The sequence below is a fragment of the Canis lupus genome, chromosome 5 (assembly GCF_011100685.1).
Source record: "Canis lupus familiaris isolate Mischka breed German Shepherd chromosome 5, alternate assembly UU_Cfam_GSD_1.0, whole genome shotgun sequence".
In the NCBI taxonomy this organism is placed as follows: domain Eukaryota; kingdom Metazoa; phylum Chordata; class Mammalia; order Carnivora; family Canidae; genus Canis; species Canis lupus.
In genome coordinates this window covers 5608574-5635463 of record NC_049226.1, presented here as the reverse complement: position 1 = coordinate 5635463, position 26890 = coordinate 5608574, and the positions used below count along the sequence as shown (strand labels likewise).

Genomic DNA, 26890 nt, shown 5'->3' with positions numbered 1-26890 from the left:
CTGTGTCTCTGCCTCTCTCTCTCTCTCTCTGTGACTATCATAAATAAATAAATAAATAAATAAATAAATAAATAAATAAATAAACAAACATTTTTAAAAAAAGTATGTGGGAACTAATAATGTACTATATCCTGGTTAACTGAATCTAAATTAATATATATATATGTATATATATATATGAAAACCAGTGGACTAAGCCATTATTCTAGTTATTTCATATTAAAAATCAGGGATCTCATCTGTAATTATCATATATATGGAATAAATTTTAATTATCTTCCTCTCTCAACAAAGTAAGGAAGGGCATATGCTCACCAATTAAAAATACCGAACACAGGTAGAGAACATCACAAATAGCATGAAGAGGAGTTTTCCCCCAGCTACAATATATTAATCATTACATAAAAACATAACACATGGTAACAGCAATGTTTCCACCAGTAAACCTGTATGGTTTATTAGTTAATCATGCTTTGTTGGTTAACTTTTACAGCATTCCCTGCTGGCTGAAAAGGGAAGATGTTCCTTTCTATAGGGTAGAAAACTGAGGATAAAGTTCATAATATGAGGGTAAATGCAGAAATCATGCTTGGTGCTCCTTGGGCAATGACTGAGTGACTGAGCAGACATAAATTTGAGTTCCTTACTACATCACTTACTGATTTGGCATCTTGGTTGTTTATTAACCCTTTCAAACTATCTTCCCTCCAAAAAAAGGGTGTTAATAGTTTTGTGAAGATTAAAGAAAACATTGTATATAAAGTGCCCAGCAATACTTTGCACATAACAGATGCTCCATACAAACTTTTTTTATTAAGATTTTTTTTAAGATTTATTTATTCATGAGAGACACAGACTGAGAGAAAGAGAGGCAGAGACATAGGCAGAGGGAGAAGCAGGCTCTTCACAGGGAGCCTGATGTGGGACTCAATCCCAGATCCTGGGATCACACCCTGAGCCAATGGCAGGCACCCAACTGCTGAGCCACCCAGGCGTCCCTCATACAAACTTTCTCACTCACACCTCCCCCTGCAATAAACCATGAGGCAATCTTACAAATGGACAAGTGTTTAGGAACATCAAGGAAGAATGAATTGTGTGGATTATTTCCTTAAAGTACTAGATTCCTTTTATAAATGAAGTTTTGACAGTGACATTTAAAGACAGCTCCTAGTTTTATGGGTGACACCCCCCCCAACACAATCAACGCCTCAAATCCATATTTTCCAACATGCTTTCAACAGAAATGATTGTCCTTCTAAAACCAATTAGAATGAAAAACATAGCAATGCTATGTAAAAAACCTTTATCAATTACAAATAGATCCTTTAAACTTAAAAATCTGTTTTTATTTTAAATAATTTGTTTTGGCAATAAGCTAATTTTTAACAATTGTTAATTTATATATTAATTTTTTTAAAAAAATAGTCTGTTTAGGCAAGAAACTAAGTTGTGTGACTCTAAATAAAAGAGGAGGATAAATCTATACCTAGCAGAGAGTTAGCTCTCAATAAATATTTGTCGTATGAAAGAAGGGAACACCTGCTACCATTTTTACAATAGAAGGAAAATGTTGAGAAGGCCTGTGAGAGATTGTTAAGTGGAACTCTCCAATTAAGAAGAAACTAAAGTACAAAGAAAGCAGATGACTTGTCTAAGATTATAAGGCAGAAATATCAAGAAACGTAACTGCCATCTGAAAGCCAAATTTATTTTTTTATTATCTTCCCGGCTCTAAAGTTTATGAACATGGAGAAGTGACCCCTTAATAGGAGAAAAGATAATCCTACTCTTCTATTTAGCTTTATATTTAATCAAAAGTACCAATTATGCATAGCAATTAAGAAAGAAGAGCACATATGAAAGACCCCAATCACCCAAATAAGAAAATTTGTAGTATAATATGGATATGATTTACTGGTCTTAATCACCTACAAATGCTACAAATGCTTTTAAAATAGACAAAAGGGTAGATAAAGTTAAATTCATTAAAAAAAAACACACAGAATCATTTAAACTTAAAAATCAACATTTTTTGAGTGGAAAATATGCATCAGGCCTATTCTATGTACTTTACATATTTTATCCTCACACATTTAATCTTTACCATAATCTTATGAAACAATGAAGAGTCCTACAATCCCCATTTTACAAATGAGGAAAACTGAGGCATAGAGAAGTAAAATTAACATGTTCAAGGTAACACAGCACAACACCCAGGAAATCTGGCACCAAAGCCTGTGCTCTTAACCACCATGCTATACTGCTTTAAACAGTATGATTATTGTTTAATAAGACACATTTTATAAAAACCTAATAGTGATTTCTATTTAATATGTAGTTAAAGCTCAAGAAATGTATACAACATTTCTAGCTATATTGCATGCACATTTTATTTATGTAGCATTTTAGGACACTTATAAAAAGACCACAATAAATCCATAGGTTAAATACTAAAGATGCAATTTTAAGGTATTTTCAGATGCCCCTCTAAGGATAGTTCTGACATATTAAAGAAAACATGTAAATCCCATGGAAATGGATATTACTCAATCTAAAGCTGTCAGAATCAGTTCTCAAATGATTTAGGCATATATATAAAAAAGAAATGAGACTGCTTCAGATGCTGCTGTTGGTCTGAATTAACATATTGTTCAAATTAACAGTTACATTTGTAAGGAAAAATATTGATCAAATGGACTTAATTCTAGAAACTAGAAAATACATATGAATCATGATTTAAAACCAATACCAAAAGCAAGGCAGAGTCACAGACCTGATAATCTAAAAGTGGTCATCAGGTCTATGATTCTGTTCATACTTTGGTTATATCACCATTTTAAAAAGATGAAGGAGATAAAACAACTACAAGAGTAACTAGAGAAAAGGAAATCCAAGTTTAATATCATATATATTTTTCTACTTCTCCTGACAAAGTCCACTGCCAGTACATGCTGTAAAGAGAAATATTACTGAAGAATAAACAATTTTTTTTAACTTCTTCACACCTAGTTCTTTGTTGCCTACCTGAAATCCATGCTTGCCTCTCCACCACGTACTTAACACTTTTGGGGGCATGTCAATAACAGAAACGATGTCTCCCACCTACAAGAAAAAATTTTAAGTGAAATATTTTTAGTCAAATTTTAAACCAACTGTTATGCCTAGAATTTAAATCTGAGCTAGAACAAAAAGTTGAAGTAGAATCCTTATTCTCTGGCTAATTTTCTAGAAAAACTTGACACTTTTTTCAGTAAAAAATTTAATAATCTTAACCATTTGTAAAGAAGAGGTCTAAAAAGAGTTAAGCAGCATAAAGACTGGGATCCAACTAACATATGTGCAGTAACTTCAGAAAGCCAAATATATAGCATACGATTTTTGAATGCCAAGCATCATACCATCATCACTACTTCTGTTAAAATATTGTTACTGTTACTAAAAGTGATCAGACCCACTTATGAGGGGCAGGTTAAAATACTCATATTTGGAACAACCACAATGTTTATTAATACACATTTAGTGCGTGCTTATCAAGTGCCACGTACTATGCTGAGCACTTGATATATTTTCTTTAATCATTTAACAAAGGCATGCAATGTCAATAATTACTTGGTTATTCTTAGTAAGTTTAAAATTTTATGGCAACTACACCTTTTTCAATAGATGGTACAATATAACATTTCCACCAAAGATCTTACTTTCTTCACTCTAAAAAAACAAACTAGTGAGTTTATACAAACCTTTACAAAAATCACAAATATAAAAATCATAATAATAGTTTTTAACAATATACTTAACAGAAGTTTCACTCTTCAACCAAAATAAGTGATGAGTTCTGAGATAAAACGTAGTCAAGTACTTCATGGTATACATGTTGCTTTTAGAATTTTTCTTTGTATATTAACAACTAATTTTTCAGGCCATGAAAGAGTCATCTTCACAAAGCCACATTTGCTAACAGACACAGCATCTTTTAAGACATACATTCCTTTGTGTATAGAACCTAAAATTAAAAAAAAAAAAAACCTAAAAATTTATATTGTTTTTTGTTAAGCCGAATAACTGTTAGCATTTTTAATTCCCCTCCTTTGCATCTGATAGCAAGAAATGTTCATTTCACTTTTCATCTGTTCTTTAACTCAATCTATAAATAAACAATGAGAAGAAAGTATCCTTGGGTATCATTTTTAGGTACTAAAAACACAAAGACAAAAGACTGAGACTTGGCTCTCAAGAAGATCATGGAGATAAATAGGAGAGCAATTATAATTGAGTGTAATAAGTGAAATGTCAGATAGAGGGGTGCCTATCTGGCTCAGTCAGTAGAGCATGTGACTCAATCTCAGGATTGTGGGTTTGAACCCCAAAGCAGGCGTAGAGATTACTTAAATATAAAATAAGAAAGAAAGGAAAGGAAGGAAAGGAAGGAAAGGAAGGAAAGAAAGAAAGAGAAAGAGAGAAAGAAATAAAGTAATTAAGAAAGAAAAAAGAGGGATCCCTGGGTGGCGCAGCGGTTTGGCGCCTGCCTTTGGCCTAGGGCGTGATCCTGGAGACCCAGGATCGAATCCCACATCGGGCTCCCGGTGCATGGAGCCTGCTTCCCCCTCTGCCTGTGTCTCTGCGCCTCTCTCTCTCTCTGTGACTATCATAAATAAATTTTAAAAAATTAAAAAAAAAAAAAAAAGAAAGAAAAAAGAAATGCCAATCCAGGCTATTTGGGGATATGCATTTGCATGAAGTAGGGAGAAGATCAAGGATGACTTCCTAGAAGAAACGGGGGAGACATAAGCCAAATTTTCAAGGATGAGTATGGTTCTTAAATACAAACAGATGGCATTCCAGGCTGTATGGCAAAAGGGCCTGAGTTGACACACAGAGTCTTTAGTTATTTACCTCTAAAGTCAGTTCGTCAGGGGCCCGAGCAGTATACCTCTTGATAACGTGGGCAGCACCAACAGCAGGAGTGTTAATGGATGATTCCTCATGAACTAGAAGATGATTTCCCTTATTATCAATCTATAACAAAGAAAATCAACTATGAGATGGTTAAAGATATGGGACTTGCAAAAATTTCTCTATCTATGAAAGAGATTCAATTTTATTTAGAGAAACCATAACCCAAAGAATCTTAAAAACACAACTACTATTTATTATTTAAGGTATGTCAGTCATTTTGCTGTGCAAAGAATATGATTTAATCCTCATAACTCTAAAAGGTACTTATCATCATTATCATCATTTAAAGATGAAGATGCTAAAGCTAAAAGAGATTATGTAATCTATGAGAAATTAAATAATTTGTCCAAGATCACACAACCAATATTGGAAGAGCCAATATCTCAATGTAAGTAGGCCTGGCTCTAAGTTCCATATTCTTTCTATTCTCCATCTTATCTTCTCAATTTCCACTGGAAGAAGAGAATAATATAACTTTACATGTGCAAATTAAGAAGAAATATCTAACATATTTTCTGGATATGATAATATTCAATACTTAATCTTAAATTGGACTCTTTAAAAGGTGAATTTTCTCTTGTTCATAAAAAAATGAAAAATATTTTCAATTACCAAGTAAATTACATGTATATTTATACATATATTTATATACCTTGCTAAATGTACACATTAATACATTAAACACCAATATAAGAAGTGCCATTGCAATTCACAAGATATATTTAAATTAGTTTACTGGATTCTCAAAGAAGGATAGATTTGGGTTAAAAAAAACCTTAATGGGGCAGCCTGGGTGGCTCAGCGGTTTAGCGCTGCCTTCAGCCCAGGGCATGATCCTGGAGACCCGGGATTGAGTCCCACATCAGGCTCCCTGCATGGAGCCTGCTTCTCCCTCTGCCTGTGTCTCTGCCCCTATCTCTCTCTCTCTCTCTCTCATGAATAAATAAATAAAATATTAAAAAACCTTAATGTATCACATTATCTATCCTTCAAAAAAATGAGAATAAACTCCATTTCTTTGATACCTGAAACTCGATAGCTATACAACTTTAATTAAAGTTAAATTTTTTAAGTAGACAGTTTAAAAATAAATTCTGATAAAAGGTCAATTAGATAATACCTCCATCCAAGTAAGGGCAGGTCCACAATTGATCTTGTTGCCAGCAATAGCTGAAAGGCGGGATAGGTAAGCCATAAGCATCTGAGTAACAGACTAAAGAGAAAAAGAAGATTCAGTGGTAACTCAAAGTCGATACAGCACTCTAAGTAACTGGTATAAACTGGTTGTTACTGGGAGAAAAATCTGCAGATTTTTTAGGCATTTTAATAGTTCTATGAGATTCTTCACAGAAGGTTGAGACTTCTATAAAGTGAAACCACAAGCACTTATATAGAAATCTCCTGTCTTGTGAAGAACCTTAACTGCTAGCTTCTAATCATAAGGGGTCATACCACTGTATAGCTTCTATCCCTACTGCCATCTGTATTCTTATGCTGAAAATACAAAAAGATAATTATAGCAGAGACAAATGTGGCTTGGTCCAGAAATGTGACTGAACATTAGCTGGCCTAACAAGAGTTACTGCAGGAATTAGGAATTATGATACAAAATTTCAACTCATTCTGCCAGCTGTGTTAAAAAAAGAGATTAAAAACTTGGGATCATTCTGCAGTGGCCATGTCCTGAGACAACCTGAGAAGGGAAAATGTGACAAGTAGGTAGAGATGGGAAACAGAGATGAACTTAGAGGTTTCCTATGATACAAAAGAATCTGTGGTTTTAAGACATTCCTGAGACCCTGCTGCCGTGTCAGTTCTTGCATGACTGAGGAGGTCTCTACTTTGTCCTACTACTTAATTGCCTTGGAATTAATTAGAGATTTTAAATGGCTTCCACTCAGGACCTGAAATGTATCTGCAGTCTTTCAAACATCCATTGTGGCTGCTGAGGAGAACCAGTATGATTCTTGTTCTTTTAAGAAAGTATGTTTTTTGCTCTCTGAAAGCTTTTTGGGTTTTCTCTCTGTGTTGGCATTTTGAAATTTCACTATACTGTTTCCAGATGTGTGTCTTTTCAGTCATCATACTTAGCACTTACTGGGCCCATCTGATCTGAAAAATGCCTTTTCTTAGTTTTAGGGACTTTCTTCTATTAACTTTTAGTTACTTCCATCTACTGTATCCTGCTAGAACTCCTAAGAGAGGGAAGTAGGAACTTCAGGATCTATTCTCCATGATTCTCAACTGTTCTCTCACAACTTTTCATCCTTTTCTCCATTCTGGGGCTATGGTCTTATAAAGGTTGCTCTCCCAGTTCACTATTGTTATTTTCATCCATGTCCATTTTGCACACAGTCCAACGATTCAGGTTTGCTATGACTAAAATTAATTTAAATAAGTACCTGTTCATTTCTAAAATCTCTGATTTTTTTTTTTTTATAAAACTCTGCTCTGAATGCCTCACTTCCTCCCTGAGGATAGTAATCATGCTTCTGAAAGCCCTGTTTGCTCTTTTCAGTTATCTTACTTATTTAACTTTTACGATCAAGATTTCTAGTTTACCTGTCTTCTTCAATTCTCTTGTACATGTTTTTTTATGCTGTATTTGTGCACCCCCATAAATCTTACTCCATCTTTCTTTCAAAGATTCTTCACAATTTTGATGGTTTTTATTTTCTGATGTTATAAAGAATCTCTTCCCATTTAAGTTTTTTGGAAATCTTTTCTATTTTTACTAGAAATTTGGCAGGAGTGAAGGTAAGGGCACAGACATGGAATGCCATCATAAACTATGCCTTTCTCTAATTATTAGTGAGGTCAACATTTTTCCATTATTTTATATTCTCTTTGAAGAATGGTCTGTTCATATACATAGCGTGTATAAGCTATTAATTTTTTAATAAAATTACACACTAAACCTATTTTAATTCTAAACATTCTACATAGCATTACTAATTTTTCAGTTACGAAATAAATAATTCCAGGAATCATCCTGAGTGTTCAATATAAGCTTTTATTTAGTATACAGACAAAACTATCTGCTAATTTATATACAGTGATTACTGCTGCCAAGTACTAAATGCTTACCTCTGGACTGTCCTTCAGGACATCAGAACGGGGAAGCTCTGAGAGTTGGGAAAATCGTCGGTCATAAATACATAAATGAAGATGTTTATCAAGTACCCGAAAGTCTTCATAACTTCTTTTAACAATCCAACTTTTGCCCTAGGGGTAAGGAAAAAAGACACTTATAATTTGTATTAGAAAATGCTTATGAATTAGGCCTTATTCTACAATATTATATTCATGATATTTTCTAATGAAAAGTTCTATCAACTTGATAGTAAAGAGGTAAATAGTTAAAGATTTATTTATTTATTTGAAAGAGAGAGAGAAAGAGCATATGAGCTGGGGGGCAGGGACAGAGGGAGAGACCTTCAAGTGGACCCCCTGCTGAGCAGGGAGCCTGATGCCAGGCTCTACCCCACAACTCCTGAGATCATGACTTGAGCCAAAAGACTCAGGTGCTCAACTGACTGAGCCACCCAGGTGCCCAGGTAAATAGTTGAAACTCCAAAACATCCTAGTGAATTATAGTACATTAAAAGGTCAATAATGGAAAACAAAATAAAACTCTCCACTGACCCTCCTTCTACTGCTGGTTAAAGTCCATTGTTCTCTTTGGGAACAATAATTGCTAGATAGTAAGAAAGCATGTGACCTTAAACCCACAGAAAGAATAAAAGAATTTTGGATATTAGCAAAAATTAAAGGAAAAATAAAACCAAGCTATTGATAGTTATCACATTTTCTATTTTCTTTTTTTTTTTTTTACATTTTCTATTTTCTATGATTAAGACAATAAAATCAAAACCACCAAAGTCCTCATCAATACACATTCAATATGCATATATTATCTAGAACTCATTATCCCTCTCAGCAATCTCAGGCTTTCTCCCTTTCCTTGCCTAATCTCACAAGCTCATCAAAAATGAAAATCCCACTCACAGAGCATATTTATTACATTCTACCTCTAGTTTTCTTTTGACTCTATCTCTTCCTATATATAACTCAAGCTTTAGTAAGGATGAACATCCTTTCTTAATTGGAAAACTGCTATTGCTCCTCACCTCTGATCTCCCCTGATCCCATCCCCACCAGTACAAAATACAAAGCTTATCAGGTCACACTATCAAAAATCCTTCAAAAGCTCCCATGGTCAGCACTGATGAGCAGGTCCCCAACTGCACACCATTTAGCTTTGCAATTTAACCTAATTATTTACAGAGGCTTTCATTTCATTAAAAAATCCGCAAGGACTGCAGGAAAAAGCCTTCAGAGCATCCATCTCAGAACTGAAGAAACATTTTTAGTGTAGCCAAATGGGGCAGAAACAGAAGGTATCACTTCCTAGGAGAAAGACGTGCTGAGTTCTAAACACAGGTATGCTAAAACTAACATAATAAACTTGTATAATCCTACTCTGGACAGTAATTATAGTATATAGATGGAGAACAATACCAACTCCCTGTCTGAGAAGGTTTTTAGAATGAAGTAAGACAATACATGTGGAAGAGACTTTTATTTTTTTTAATGTTTTCTTTTTAATTTTTATTTATTTATGATAGTCACAGAGAGAGAGAGAGAAAGAGAGAGGCAGAGACATAGGCAGAGGGAGAAGCAGGCTCCATACACAGGAGCCCGACGTGGGATTTGATCCCGGGTCTCCAGGATCGCGCCCTGGGCCAAAGGCAGGCGCTAAACCGCTGCACCACCCAGGGATCCCTGGAAGAGACTTTTAAAGAACAGTGTCCTCCTGGTCACTATTCTAAGAAATACTAGTTCCATGAGGCTGAAATGTCTGAAATGGAATCCAGTTAATTCTGATGATCAGCCTCAACTGGGAGCCACTGATCCACAGGATGAAGTCCAAACATATTTGCACATATCATGGCTTTCATCATTTAGGCTCTGCCCAAATTTATACACTGATCTCAGTCATTACTCCTCCATGCGTTTTGTTTCCAGTTATGCTCAATCACTTGCATTTATTCAGTTTATGAGAGTTTGTTCCCTTTCTTGCCACCCTGATCTTTAAGTACTGTTTCTTCTGCTATGGAAAGTCATTCCTTTACTCTTTGCTGAAGTAGGCTCTGTTTTCTCAGTTCTACCACTGCCTTCAAATCCACAGATTTCCTAAACCACAGTGGGTTAAATACTTGTTCCTTTGGATGGCAAAAATAAAAATGAACAACAAAGGCAGGGGAAAAAAACCAAAAACTTACTTAGCATATAGTTGCAATTATTTTCTTTCATACACAAATTTTTCAAATTATGGAACACTTCAAATATCAGAAAAGTACACAAAATAATTTATCACACACTGATGTCTCTATCACAGAGATTAAACAGATGTTGACTTTTTTGTTTCAAAGCTCTAGATGTTTTTATAAAGACCCAATTACTATAGATACAAAGCCCCATTCTTTTTTGTTCCTCTTCTAAAGGTGAGGACAGGAGTTGATGTGCATTGCTATCATGCATAAATGCATTTTATACTTTTACTATATATGGATGTACACAGTGCATTGTCCAAAACAAGTAACAAGATGTTATTTCCTTCTCTATGGATCTAATCACAAATTAAGTAATTTACTTAAAATCTCAGGTAAGTATGTAAGAGAACAGAAATTAAAATACGTGTCAAATAAAATTATTTAATTGTCATCTGGACAAGAAAGTTTTATCGCCATCATCATAGTATTTTAAAATTTATCCTATCTTCTAATTTGGGTTTGGCCTAAAGTGTTTTTTTTTTTAAGATTTATTTATTTATTTATTCATGAGAGACACACAGAGAGAGGTAGAGACATAGGCAGAGGGAGAAGCAGGCTCCTTGCAGGGTCCTCGATGTCAGGACCCCGGGATCATGACCTGAGCCAAAGACAGATGCTCAACCACTGAGCCACCCAGGTGCCCCTGGCCTAAAGTGTTTTTAAAAAATGTATGTGAATACTTTAGGTACAGCACAGTAAAGTCTAATTTGTCCAAGTAATTACCACACCAAGTCACTTACTTTATTTACATAACCTGCATAGATCCTGAAAATATACAGATTTACCTCTTAAAATAAAGAAACAGCTAAGAACTTGACTCTAGGATCAGAATGTCCTAATTGTGAATCCTGGCTATTTAAGAATTTAATGAAGCAAATTAGTGTAAAGTGATTAAAAGAGCACCAGGTAACAGAAATGGCTGAGTGCATGCTGGTTATTTCTATTCTTTATTGATTTAAAGAGTTTGTTCTGGGCCAAACATACTAAAATTAGAGAACAGAGTTTCTTTTTTTTTTTTTTTTTTTTTTTAATTTTTATTTATTTATGATAGGCACACAGTGAGAGAGAGAGAGAGGCAGAGACATAGGCAGAGGGAGAAGCAGGCTCCATGCACCGGGAGCCTGACGTGGGATTCGATCCCGGATCTCCAGGATCACGCCCTGGGCCAAAGGCAGGCGCTAAACCGCTGCACCACCCAGGGATCCCGAGAACAGAGTTTCAAAACAAACCTCCATGGTATTTAGCAGAACAAATGACTGGTCACCAAAAGCTCAGAAACTCAAATGAAAAACAAGAACACTATTACTGATTACTTTTAAGTACATGTGGGTTTCAGCCAGGGGAGGTAATATATCTTTAGATGTCACAGGTTATTTTCCATATTGGCTGAGTTATCAGATTTAGTTTTAGAAAGTAAATCTTAAATTTAATATCCTTATTTTATTTTACTTTAATATCATTTTTAAAATTACTCCTCTTGAGCCAATGGACTAATGAGCAAAATGGTCAATATAAAAGAAAATGTAGTACTGTATTTGTTCCTACCTGATACTTTTAGAACAGAAATTGGCACCGCTTTTAATACTTTTTCATTAAGCATTCCTTATTAAATGAAGTATATTCTGAAATAATTTAAAATATGAGGGACTGAAGATGTCTCCTCAAAATCTGTAGGTAGAAATCCAATCCTCTGATATGATGGCATTAGGAAATGGAGTCTTTGGGAAATAATTAGGATAAGATGAGGTCTTGACAGTGGGGGCCTCGTGAATGGGATTAGTACCCTTAAAGGAGTCATAAAAGAACCTGCTTCTCCTCTATGCCACATGAGGTTACTAGAAGTCAGCTGTTTGCAATCTGAAAAATGGCTCATACCAGATCTTTGCCATTCTGACCTCCTGATCTCAGACTTCCAGCTTCCGGAACTGTGAGAAATAAATTTCTATTGTTTATAAGGTACCCAGTCTATGATACTTTGTTAAAGCACCCCAAACTAAGACAAAAGGTAACCTTTGGTACCTGGAATATCACTTTCCCCTGAGCATACAAAACAGATTTCTAGACCTACATGATTGTGAAACATAGAGGGAAGAGAGAAGAAAACAATGAGGAAAGTGGTAATCAGTAATGTAGAATATAAAAGTAGACTGTGGGCTACTTGCTAGCATGTGACCTACCTAGGTAACTCTCTTAAATCTCAGTTTATTCGTCTGTAAATTCAGAAAGTTAAAAGTACCTGGGGTTGTTGGAAGATTAAATGAAATAATACGTGTAAATCACAGAGCACATGGCCTGCCAATCATTCATTACACTGGTTATCAGTACTGACATTTTTCTCACTGGTATAGCTGTCACAAAAATATCTTTCAAATGCTATATTAGTCACATACTTGTCATATAACAGGCAAATATTAGCTTGGTTGAAACTGTTAACATGCATGGACATTATAATGATACTGTCACTAACCTAGATTGATTTTGGAAAAGCTATTGAAATGTGCAATCTGACAGACTTGGGAAGTTCCCAGATTAAAGCACAATAATTGAAAACAAGATTGTAATAACACATCTGTATTTAAGCCTATGTTCCAATGTCTTATACTTCTTTACAATAAATTCCTAAAAATGTGATATCAGCCAAATCTAAGTGCAGGATATATCGGATTTCTCTATGCCATTGTTGCAAATTTTCTGTAAGACTAAATTTAGTTTTAAATAAAAAGTTAAAACACACACACACAATTTCTAAAAATGGAAAGGTTGTACCAATTTTTACTATTTGTGCCTATTTTGCTGCATCTTCACTAATACTGAAAAAATCATTTAAATTTTCCAATAGATGAAAATGATACCTTTAATTCTATTAAGAATTATCTATTCAAATCTTTCTCAATTTTTCTACTAAAATATATTGTATACTATTATCATAGTACTTACCAAACTTAACAAAACCTATTATACTGAATGTCTAGCCAAACTATTTGGTGTAACTATTAGCCCTTTGAGACCTTTAACACATTCATTCAAATAGTTTGTCAAGAAATTTCCTTGAGTGCATTCTGAAGTGATACATTAAATGGCTTATTGCACTAAGATTTTTTGCTTAAAAGAAATAAAAAAGAAATTGGTAGGTCTTTCTTAGGATTACTTAGGTCTTACTTAGGATTTCTTCCTATATAAGTATCTAAGACATATTTTTAAAAGCGGCATTAAGATACATTTTGTCCTTTACATTTGTTCTACAAGTTCAACTTTTTTAGTTCCTCTAACTTTGTCTTATCAAGTACCACATAAAAATAAGAAGCCCAATGAAAACACATTGTGATTCAGTCACATTTCAAAAGTGATCTGGTCAGTCAAGTTAAAAGTTAATAACTGGATTTTCAATCTCTTTTCCAGTATATACGGAGCTTAGAGGTCACTATTCTATCCTAACAAGTAAAAAAGCTGAGCAAAATGAAAAATCAGTAAATCTTCAGAGATCCATGAGAGAAATGAGGTCACAGGGCAGACCACTGTCCCCAGAACTGGGAGACACCTAGAAGTCTAGAAAAGAAGAAAGAGCTAAACTCTTATCTACAATTCTATCTTTAAAAAAATTTAAAACCAAGTAAACAGAAGAAATTTAAAAAATTATAGTAGAAATCAGTGAACTTGAAAACAGGAAATCAATAAAGAAAATTTACAAAGCCAAAAGTCAATTCTTTGGTAAGATCAATAAAATCAATAAATCTCTAGGCAGGCTAAGTAAAACAAAAAGAAGAGAAAACACAAATTACTAGTATCAGAAATGAAAGAGAGAACATCACAACAGATCATATGAACATTAAAAGGATAATAAATACTATAAATAACTCTATGTTGGGACACCTGGGTAGCTCAGTGATTGAGCATCTGCCTTTGGCTCAGGGTGTGATCCTGGAGTCCCGGGATCAAGTCCCACATCAGGCTTCCTGCATGGAGCCTGCTTCTTCCTCTGCCTATGTCTCTACCTCTATCTCTCCCTCTCTCTCTCTCTCTCTCTCTCTCTGTGTGTGTCTCATGAATACATAAATAAAATCTTAAAAAAAAAGAATCTGTTAAAAAAGTCTATGCTCACACATTTGATAATCTAGATGAAACTGACACAAGTCCTCAAAAGAAACAATCTTCCAAAACTCACACAAAAAGAAATGGACAATATGAATAAGGCCTATATCTATTTAAAATATGGAACCATAATTAATAAACTTCCAAAAGAGAAAGCACCAGGCCAAGATTGGTTCACAATGTTAGAATTATACCAAATATTTAATAAAGAAATTGTACCAATTCTCTATAATCTCTTTCAGAAGACTGAAACAGGGAATACTTTCCAATTCATTCTATGAGGCTAGAATTAACCTACTACCAAAACAACATGGACATTACAAAAAAGGAAAACTACAGAACAATATCTCTTAAGAATACTGATGAAAAAAAGTCAACACTATTATTAGCAAATTAAATTCAGCAACATGGAATATAATTATGCACCACAATCAAGTGGAATCTATCCCAGGCATGCATGCAAAGCTGGTCCAGCATTCAAAATCAGTTAATGAAATTAATCACATCAATAAGCTATGGAAGTAAAATCATACGATCATACTGGAAGATGTATGAAAAGCACTTGCCAATATCCAACACTCATTCATATAAAAATTCTCAGTAAACTAAGATTAATGGGATATTTCCACAATTTGATAAAAAAAAAGTCTATAAAAACTCTACAGCTAGTATCATATGTAATAGTGAAAAACTTGAGGCTTTCCAAATAAGACTCAATAAGGAACAAGGCAAGGATGTCCCCTTCTCTGTACTGCTTTTCAACACTGTACTGGAATTCTTTACCCAATCCATTAGGGCAAGAAAAGGAAATAAAAGATATACAAAGGGGGAAGGAAGAAATTAAACAGTCTTTGTACATAGATGACATAATTATCTAGGTATACAATACAAAAGAACTTTCTAAAAACCTCCTGGAACTACTAAGTGATTATACCAAAATAGCAGAATACAAAATTAATATATAAAAGTCATTTGCTTCCTAGGCACCAACAATGAGTAAGTTCAATTTGAAATTAAAAACACAATAGCAGGGGATCCCTGGGTGGCGCAGCGGTTTGGCGCCTGCCTTTGGCCCAGGGCGCGACCCTGGAGACCCGGGATCGAATCCCACGTCGGGCTCCCGGTGCATGGAGCCTGCTTCTCCCTCTGCCTGTGTCTCTGCCTCTCTCTCTCTCACTGTGCCTATCATAAAAAAAATAAAAAATAAAATAAAAAAAAAAACCACAATAGCATTTAGATCAACACCCTCCTCTAAAAAAGAAGTATCTAAGAACAAGTCTAAAAAACTATGTACAAGATCTATATGAGGAAAACGACAAGACTCTGATAGGAAGAAACAACTAAAAAATGAGAGATATACCATGTTCATGGATAGGAAAACACAATATTGTCAAGATGTCAATTTTCCCCAACCTGATCTAGATCCACAGTGCTATGCCAATCAAAACCAAAGCAAGTTATTTTTGTCAGTATCAACAAACTGTTTCTAAGGTTTATATAGAGAGACAAAAGACCCAGAATAGCTAATACAATATCAACAGAGAAGAACAAAGTTGGAAGAATGACAATAAGTGACTTCAAGATTTATCATAAAACTACAACAATCAAAACATGTGGTATTGGCAAAAAAATAAATAAATAAAACACCCATGGAACAAAATAGGGAGCCCAGAAACAGACCTACCTAAGTACTGTCAACCAATCTTTGACAAAAGAGAGAAGACAATACAATGGATTAAAAAAACAGTCTTTTTAATAATAATAACAAAAAAAAAGACAGTCTTTTCAACAAATAGTGCTGGAAAAACTGGCAAAATCTACAGGGCAAAAATATAAATCTAGACATAGGCCTTAACAGCTTTCACAAAATCACTCAAAATGGATCATAGACCTTAACATAAAATGCAAAATTATAAAACTCATAGAAAATAACATAGGAAAAATACAGATGATCTTAGGTTTAGTGATGGACTTTTTAGATACAACACTAGATACACAATCAATAAAAACAAGAATTAATGAGCTGGACTTCACTGAAGTTAAAATTTTTTGCTGTGTCAAGACACTAATAAGAAAATGAAGAGACAAGTAATACACTTGAATGAAAATATTGGCAAAAGATATATCTGATAAAGGGATATTATCCAAAATATACAAAGAACTCTTAAAAATCAACAATAAGAAAACAAACAACTGATTTAAAAATGGTACAAAGATCCTAACACACAGCTTACCAAAACGATACACAAATGATAAATAAGTATATGAAAAGATGCTCCACATATGTGTCATCAGGGAAATGCAAATTAAAAGGAGATGCTAATACACACCTATTAGAACAGCAAAAATCCAGAACTGTTAAAACCAAATGCTGACAAAGATGTGAAGTAACAAGAAATTTTTTTCATTGCTAGTAGGAATACAAAATGGTAAACCCTCTTTGGAAAATAGCTTGTCAGGCTTTTTTTTTTTTTTCTTTTTCTTTTTGAGATTGTATTTATTTGAGAAAGAGAGAGAGAGAGAGCGCACAAGCTGGGGAGAGAGACAGAGGGAGAGGGAGAAGCAGACACCCTGCTGAGCAGAGAGCTTGATGCGGGGCTGGATCCCAGGATTCTGAGATCATGATCTGAACTGAAGGCAGATGCTTAACTGATGGAGCCACCCAGGCGCCCCAGTTTGTCAGTTTCTTATAAAACTATAAACACACCTTACCACAGGTTCCAGCAATTGGACTCCTTGGTGTTTATCCAAATGAGCTAAAAGTTATGTTCACACAAAACCTGCACATGAATGTTTGTAGTAACTTTATCCATAATTGCTGAAATTTGGAAGCAACTAAGATGTCCTTCAGCTGGTGAATGGATATATAAACCGTGGTACAATCAGACAATGGAAATTATTTGGCACTAAAAAGAAAGAAGCCTTCAGAAGACATGGAGGAAACTTAAATGCATATTACTGAAAAGGCTCTGTACCATATAATTTGAACTATATGATATTTTGAAAAGGCAAAACTATAAAGACAGTAAAAATATCTGTGGTTGCCACTGGGTAGGGAGAAGCAAAAGATAAAAAGAATACAGAGAATTTTCAGGGCAGTGAACTATTATGTATGATACCATAATGGTAGGTACATATAATTATAAATTTGTCCAAACCCATTGAAAGTACAACCCCATTACTAAACCCTTGCTGCAAAGGTACATCAGTGTAGGTTCATCAATCATAACAAATGTACCATGTTGGGGAAAGATGTCCAGAGTGGACAAGGTTGAGCATGTGGGGATAAGAGGCATATAGGAGCCCTGTACTTTCCACTATAGTTTGCTATGAACCTATGACTACTCTAAAAAATACACTAATTCTTAAAAATAAATCATGTTTTCTTCCATCTAAGCAGTCTTATTCAAGGTAATAAATAACAACCAACCACAAAAATGCAAAAAAGCTTTAAAAAGTAAATGGTAGACTGGATTTCAAAATTCATTTCCTCATGATCAGCAATACTTTTTAAAAATGTTCTTGTACCAGTAAAAGTCTGTTCTTTTATATGGATTATCATTCACAAAATGAAAACCTTAATATAATTTGCAAATCATCTAAAACTGTTAAATTCTCACTGCACAGTCAAAAATCCACATATAAGTTTTGCTCCTCCAAAGTATAACTTCTAATGGCTTACTCTTGACTGGAAGCCATGCCAAAAACATAAATAGTCAATAAACAGATTTTGTACGTTATATTATGTACTGTGGTTTTTTCACCATATTCTTTTTTTTTTTTTTTTTTTTAATTTTTATTTATTTATGATAGTCACAGAGAGAGAGAGAGAGGCACAGAGACACAGGCAGAGGGAGAAGCAGGCTCCACGCACCGGGAGCCCGACGTGGGACTCGATCCCGTGTCTCCAGGATCGTGCCCTGGGCCAAAGGCAGGCGCCAAACCGCTGCGCCACCCAGGGATCCCATTTTTCACCATATTCTTAAAGCAAGGTAGAAGGAAAAAAGTGTTATTAAGAAAATCTTAAGGAAGAGAAAATACATTTACAATAATGTACTGTATTTATCAAAAAAAAATCTACATAAAAAAAAATCTACATGAAAAAAAAAATCTACATGAATGGAACCATGCTACTTAAACAATGTTGTTCAAAGATCAACTACAAATTAGAATATTAATATTAATAGAATATTGTATAGAATATTAATAGAATATTGTATAAATCTACTTATTTTATAAATAATGAAACAAAAACAATATAAAAAACTCATTAGGTATATCTGCTTAAATCTTAATTTATTGCTAAATTCTAACCTTAATAATTATTACCACCAAGTAACTTGCTATCCAATCAGTAACAAAATATTCCTAATTCTTGATAAGGCTGCAAATGAAGAATGAGAGAAAAAGAAATCTCTAATGTAAATAGGATCAAATTTCTAAGACAAAAATGTGTTTTTCTTTCTCTCATCACTGAGCACCTATAGCATAAGCACTGAAATAAGCATTAGAGATACAAGAGAGAACCAACAAATCTCCAACTTCTCAGAATTTATTTCTAGTGAGAAAAACAAGTGTTACTGAAGTATTGTTGAAATGGAATGTGATGCTATTTTCAGGGCACAACATAGTGCTTCAATAATTCTATATATTACAAAATGTTTACCATGATAAGTGTAGTTACCGCCCATCATCATGCAATGTTACCCCATTCCATACTTTATTTTATAACTGTAAGTGTGTACTACCTAATTCCCTTCACCTATTTTGCCCATCTTACCAACCACCTCTGCTCTGTCAAACATCAGTTTGTTCTTTGCATTTATGAGTCTATTTCCATTCTGTTGTTTTCCCACATATAAGAGAAACCAATGGTATCTTTCTGTCTTATTTCTTTTAGCATAATACCCTCTAGGTCCCATCCATGTTGTCACAAGTAGCAAGAGCTCCTTTTTTGTGGGTGAATAATATTCCATTGTATGATACACAGTGTGATATGCCATATCTTTATTCATGTATCAATGGCTGCTTAGGTTGATTCCACATCTTGGCCAAGGTAAATAAGCTGCAATAAACATAGAGGTGTGTATATTTTTTTGAATTAGTGCAAAAAACAAATACTTTTTGAAGTAAATAGATATGTATAAGTAAAATAATGATAACTTTGTTCTGTGAGGAGATCAACAAGAACCTACTCCAGGGAAAGTAGTCAGGAAAAGCCCTTCTAAGGAGGGGATACCTGAACTCTATCCTGAAAACAGAGAAGGCACCGGACACAGCAAGTGCACAGTGTGAACAGAGTTATAAGCTGAGCAATGTTCAATACTTTGTATTAGGAAAGAATTTAGCCTTTTAAAAACTGAATGAAAGCTGGTGTGACCAGAACATAGGAATGAGCAGGCTGTCATGACATGATGCAGAAGAGGTAGGCAAGGTCCAGATGAGGTGGGACCCTCACAGGTCCTAGTTAGCAGTTTGGGTTTAGCTCTAAAGACAGCAAAAATCTTTTGAAGAGTGTTAACATTTTCAACTTACATTTTACATCACTCTAGCAGTGTAAATGGTTGTAACTGATTACAGGATACAAACACATATGCTAATCATAACATCCCAACAAGATCCAGCATCTTGGGCTAGCTTAGTAATAACAGGAATGAAAAAAGACAAATTCTAGATGTATTTGCTCTTCTTTCTGAGAAGAACAGTCCTCACCCATGTCCTTGGAAGTCCCTTTATCATGGGAAAGTTAACTGAAAAAAAATTAACAAATTCTCTCTTTAATGGTATGATGAAGTTCAGCAAAAAGAGAATGATCTGAAAATAGAATGAACTGATTTAATTGCAGCTGGGCCTTATCCTAGATAGAGGAGTTTATGTACTTTACTTAACATCTATCAGCAACAGTTTACTCACAAATAAAATGAAAATAGTAACACATTTCACAAAAGAGTTACAAGATTTAGATGTTTACAATCTATCTACATATTTTGTTCATACGCAGATGCTCTACAAATGTGAATAGTCAACTCCACCCCTTAGTAACCGCATTTTCTAAGTGGAATAAGTGGAGCAGATATTTAATACCAAGGAATGCATTTCTGATGGTGGAATTTGAAGCAGGAGATATTTTGAGGCAAGAAAGCATTCCCCTAAAACCAACTGTTTACCCCACTACCAGGACATAAAGGAGCTTTCAGAGTACTGTAAATATTTATGAAAAACTTGATCCTCAAAAAAAATAAACTATTATATAATGATGAATTCTTGTTAAAATACAAAGGTAGTCATTAATACAATCCAAATACAATAACACCATTCATTTTAACTGGTCTAAAGTTTACAATGAAACAGTAAAATAGTACATGCTTTATTAAGTACTTTATTAGGCAGCAATTTCTTGCACTAACAAACCTGTATTTACAGCAAGGAAAGATCATAAAGGATTTTTATTGGGGCATATGTTAGAATAAATTCTTCTAACAGCTGGGTTTAAATGCGCCATCTTACAATTAACACTTGAAAGCTGATGTTTGCTTACTTGCTAAAGAAACAAACAATGGAACACTGGATGACATCAAGACTCATTACCACTAACATTGCACTTACAAATGATTTATTCTATGTAGTGAGGCTCAATTACTGTGAGAGTTTATCTCGTTTTGGACTTCTTAAAATTACTGAATGTTCCACACTTAAGACAGTAAAAGTTATTTTAGTATATTCCTTGACATATGACCAAATCTCCAAAATGTTTATTATTATTCATTAAACTCAAACTAAATACATTATGTTTTCTAAAAAGTAAGGCAGAAGCAGAGGAAAAATTAGTATGACTTTCAGAAAAGATAAAGTATTATCATTCAGATCAAGATCATGACACAAGAGTGTTTCTTCATTAAGACCAATGTATTCTACGATATTACTTTTTTTCAGTTTGTTTACTTAAAGAACTGAAAGAAAAATAATGGGGGGAACATTTCAAAACAAGATGAACCCAAAAGAACCATGCTAAGAGACATAAATATTTAAATGTTGAAAATTAAAGATATAAAGAGAGAACCCTAAAAGAAACAAGAGAAAAGCCAATAGTGAGTATAAGGACCACCCATATGACCATCAGCTGATTTTTCAGCAGCAAGTTTTCAGATCAGAAAGAAGTGGCATGATATATTCAGGATGCAAAGGAAAAAACCTACAAGAACAGTCTACCAGCAAAGTTTTCATTCAGAATTGAAGGAGAGTTTCCCATACAAGAAAATTTTTAAAAGTTCAACACTAAACTAGCATTACAAGAAATGTTGAAAGGGTTTCAACTGGCTGACTCAGCTGGTGGAGCCTATAACTCCTGATCTTAGGGTTATAAATTTGATCCCCACACTGGGTACAGAAATTACTTTTAAAAATAACATAAAGAAAAACAAACAAAAACTCTTTAAGCAGACTAATCAAGAAAAAAAAGAGAAGAGTCAAGAAAATAAAATCAGAAATGAAAGAAAAGAAGTTACAACTTACACCCCAAAAATACAAAAAATTATTAGATTACTATAATTACACATTAACAAATTAGACAACCTACCAAAAAATGGATAGATTCCTAGAAACATTAAATATTCTATAAAATAAATCTTCCAGATGTTGTTTCTTCTTTTTATTTTTTTAAAGATTTTATTTATTTATTTATGAGAGACACAGAGAGAGACAGAAAGAGGTAGTGACACAAGCAGACAGAGAAGCAGGCTCCATGCAGGGAGCCTGAAATGGGACTCGATCCCGAGTCCCCAGGATCATGTCCTGGGCTGAAGGTGGTGCTAAACTACTGAGTCACCCGGGCTGCCTGATGTTGTTTCTTAATCAAGAAGAGACAGAATATCTGAACAGACCAATTATGTAATGAAATTCAATCAGTATTTTAAAAACTCCCAACAAACAAAAGTCCAGGGCCAAATGGCTTCACAGGTGAATTTGAAAAAAAAAAAAAAAATGTAAAGAAGACTGAATATCTAGACTTGTCAATTTGTTTCCAAAAATTGGAAGAAGAAGGAATGCTTCCAAATTCATTCTATGACTAGCATTACTGTGATACCAAAACCAGACAAACACACAGCCAAGAAAGAAAATTAAAAACCAATATCCCTGATGAATCTAAATGCAAAAATCCTCAACAAAATATTAGAAAACCAAATTCAACAGTACACTATAAGGATCATACACCACGATCAAGTGGAATTTGACAGGAATGCAAAGATGGTTCAATATTCACAAATCAATTAACATCATGCACCACATTAACAAAATGAAGACTTAAAAAAATGAAGACTTAAAAAATCATTATCATTTCAATAGATGCAGAAAAAGTATTTGATAAAATTCAATATCCATTCATGATTAAAAAAAAACTGAACAAAGTGGGAATAGAGGAAGCATACCTCAAAATAATAAAGGGCATATATAACACTCCTACAGATAATAATATAATCAATGGTAAAAAAAAAAATGAAAGCTTTTCCTTTAAGATAGGAACAAATCAAGAATATAATTTCACCACTTTTACTCAACAAAGTACTGGAAGTCCTTGCCACAGCAATCAGACAAGAAAAAGAGATAAAGGGAATGTAAATGGAAGGAAGAAGTCAAACTCAGTATTTGCAGATAACATGGTACTCAAAGATTTCACAGAAAAAACTATTAGAAACTATTAATGAATTCACTAAAGTTGCAGATACAAAATTAATATAAAGAAATTGGTTTTGGGAAGCCCAGGTAGCTCAGCGTTTTAGCGCCGCCTTCAGCCCAGGGCCTGATCCTGGAGACCCGGGATCAAGTCCCATGTCAGGCTCCCTGCACGGAGCCTGCTTCTCCCTCTGCCTGTGTCTCTGCCTCTCTCTCTGTCTCTCATGAATAAATAAATACGATCTTTAAAAAAAAAAAAAAGAAATTGGTTTCATTTCTATACAGTAATAACAAGCTAGCAGAAAGAGAAATTAATAATCACAGGTACAGGGCAGCCCTGGTGACTTAACAGTTTAGCGCTGCCTTCAGCCCAGGGCCTGATCCTGGAGACCCGGGATCAAGTCCCACATCAGGTTTCCTGCACAGAGCCTGCTTCTCCCTCTACCTGTGTCTCTGCCTCTCTCTTTCTGTGTGTCTCTCATGAATAAATAAATAAAATCTTTAAAAAAATAATCACATGTACAATTACATCAAAAATAATAAAACATCTAGAAATAAATTTAACCAAGGAGGTGAAACACCTGTACTCTGAAAACTATAAGACATCAATGAAAGAAAGTACAGTTGATGCAAATAAATAAATAAATAAATATAAATAAATATATAAATGCAAATAATATAAATATAAATATAGCATATACCATGCTTATGACTGGAAGATTTAATACTGTTTAAATGTCCATACTACCCAAAGCAATCTATAAATTCAATGCAATCCCTATCAAAATATCAATAGTATTTTTCATAGAACTTAAACCAAAAATTCTAAGATTTGTATGCAACCACAAAAATCCCAGCCAAAACATCCTTGAGGAAGAACCTCCAGAAAGCTGGAGGTATCATGCTTCTAGATTTCAAACTACAATTTCAAGCTATCATAATCAAGACAGTACAGTATTGGTACAAAAAGAGACAGAACAGAGTATAAAGCCCAGAAACAACCTATGCTTATATGGTCAATTAACCTATGACAAAGGAGCCAAAAATATAAAACAGGGAAAAGACAGTCACTTCAATAAACGGTGTTTGGAAAACTGGACAGCTACATGCAAAAGAATGAAACTGGACCACTTCTTTATACCGTATACGAAAATAACTCAAAATAGATTCAAGACCTAAATGTAAGACCTGAAACCATAAAAGTTCTAAGAGAAAACACAGGCAATAAACTCTTTGACATCAGTCTTAGCAATATTTTTTTGAATCTGTCTCCTCAGACAAGGGCAACAAAAACAAATATAAAAAAACTGAGAATATGGTACACTAAAAAGTTTTTGTCCAGAGAAGGAAACCATCAACAAAATGAAAAGGCAACCTCCTAAATCTGTAAGTGATATATCAAACAAGGGGTTAATATCCAAAATATATAAAGAACTCAAATAATCCAACACATATACACACAGAAAAACAATCTCATTTAAAACATGAGCATGGAACAGGACCTGAATAAACATTTTTCCAAAGACATACAGATGGCCATGAGACACATGAAAAAATATTCAATATTGCTGATCACAGGGAAATACAAATCAAATCCACACTGAGATGTTAATCCCACCTATCAGAATGGATAGTATCAAAAAGACAAGAAATAATAATTGTTGCCAAGGATACAAAGAAAAGGAAATCCCCATGTAGTGCTGGTGGGCATGTAAATTGGTGGAAACACTAAAAAAAAAATAACATGGGGATTCCTCTAAAGTTTAAAAACAGAAATACCATATGATGCAGCAATTCCTCATCTGGCTATTTATCCAAATAAAACAAAGCACTAATTCAAAGAGATGTTGTATGCATCACTATATTCACTGCAGCATCATTTACAATAGGTGTGATATGGAAGCAACCTAAGTGTTCATTGACAGATGCAAGTAAAGAAGTTATGGAACATAGGTACATGGATTATCACTCAGCCATTAAAAAAGAATGGGATCTTGCCATTTATGACAACACAGATAGACAAACCTAGAGCCTGTTATGCTAAGTGAAATAAGTCAGATATAGAAAGACAAACACCTTATCGCTACATTTAAACGTGGACTCTAAAAAATAAAACAAATGAACTAACAACAAAGCAGAAACAGACTAAAAAATACAAACAGGTAACTGCCAGAGGGGAGACAGATAGGGGATGCATGTAACAAGTGAAGGAGATTCAGATGTACAAACTTCCAGTTATAAAATAAGTAAGTCACAGGGACATAAAATGCAACATGAAGAATAGAGTCAATAATTTTGTCACAATTATGTTTGTTGACAGTTGGTAACTACACTTATTATGGTGATCATTTTGTACTGCATATGAATGTCAAATCACTATGTTGGTACACCTACAATGAAAAGGAAATACAGTATTGTATGTCAATTACAGTAAATTAACTAATTAATGTCTTCAGAGAGATTATAATAACATGGAGGAATGCTTTATAAATAAAAAGTTGGGATGCCTGGGTGGCTCAGCAGTTGAGTGCCTGCCTTAGGCTCAGGGCGTGATCCTGGAGTCCCAGTATCAAGTCCCAAGTCGGGATCCCTGCATGGAGCCTGCTTCTCCCTTTGCCTATGTCTTTGCCTTTGTCTGTGTGTCTCTCATGAATAAATAAAATATCTTTTTTTAAAAAGTTATGTAAAATTATATATGTACCTCTGTATTCAATGATAAAATATAACTATGTAAAACAAAGGAAAAGTATACAAAACTGTAAATAGGCAATCCCAGGGTAGTAGTATTATGGCAATTTTCTTTTTTCTCCATTTCCCATAGTTTCCAAAATTTCTATAAGTATTGTTGGCCTAAAAACCCATAAATCCACACTTTTAAATCAGAAAAAAATACACACTGATGTCTTAAAATAAGTACATCTCAATGATATCTAGACTTTCCACTAAAGTCATGCAAAGAAACTTGACTATAAAAAAAATAAAAATTAAAAAATTAAAAAAAAAGAAACTTGACTGTCATTCTCAACACATTTCTAGAATTCTTTATTAACATTTAGGATATGCTTAGCAGATTTCAGAGCAGCTAAGCAACTATAAATCCTATTAGAAAATGACAGAAGAATAGTGGGGAAAAAAACCCAGTAGACTGATGTTCAAATCCTAGTCTTTCTCTTTAATTTTACGACTTTGGGCAAGTTATTAACATTCTTGAGTCTTAGGTTCATCAGCTATAAAATGAAAAACAGACTATTTACCTCACACAATTGTTGAAAGAATTAAATGTTATACTGCATGTCACAGTATCTGTGTACTAGAAACAGATAATCAAAATGCCTACTAAATATGAATCATTTCAGTATGAAAGATATGGTTTACATTTCTGAATTCACAATTTAACAAAAAATAAAAACTTGAAAGGGTAGAGGCAAAAGCACAATTAAAAGATTCAAAGATAAGACCTAAAACAATCAGTATTAGTTAACTTCCAGAAAGGTGGAAAAAAAAAAATCACAGTTGTTTAACTGGCCATTTTCTAAGATTAAAGAACAAGAGAAAAATGGGTTAAATAAAAAAGAATTTCAGGTGTACTTTAAAAATTAGAAATTAGCAAAAATATTCAATATATGAAAAAAAGTTTCTGGAACAAATTACATCAGTATGTAATGGTAATCATATATTATCTGAAGACTAAGCAATCTCTTAAATCTATTCGAGATTGTGAATTCCACTGAGATGCAGTAAAAACTGGCAATCAGGAAACTGAAGTCTCTAGTAGTAAATCTTGCTAAGATTTCATATAACTTAGAAAGCCACATCAGTAATTTGGGCCTCAATTT

At 33.9% G+C, this 26890-nt stretch overlaps 1 protein-coding gene across 6 annotated transcripts in view; it reads right to left on the bottom strand.

Moving 5' to 3' along the window:
- ARHGAP32 (Rho GTPase activating protein 32) overlaps positions 1-26890 on the bottom strand; it is a 291250-nt gene that overhangs the window by 86340 nt on the left and 178020 nt on the right. For all 6 annotated transcript variants that reach the window (XM_038535656.1, XM_038535655.1, XM_038535653.1 and 3 more), the window contains 4 exons: positions 8047-8184; positions 6080-6172; positions 4897-5019; positions 3028-3105 (listed from right to left, as the gene is read on the bottom strand). In XM_038535656.1, the coding sequence (XP_038391584.1) occupies positions 3028-3105; positions 4897-5019; positions 6080-6172; positions 8047-8184 (432 nt within the window). The remainder of the gene's footprint in view (positions 1-3027; positions 3106-4896; positions 5020-6079; positions 6173-8046; positions 8185-26890) is intronic.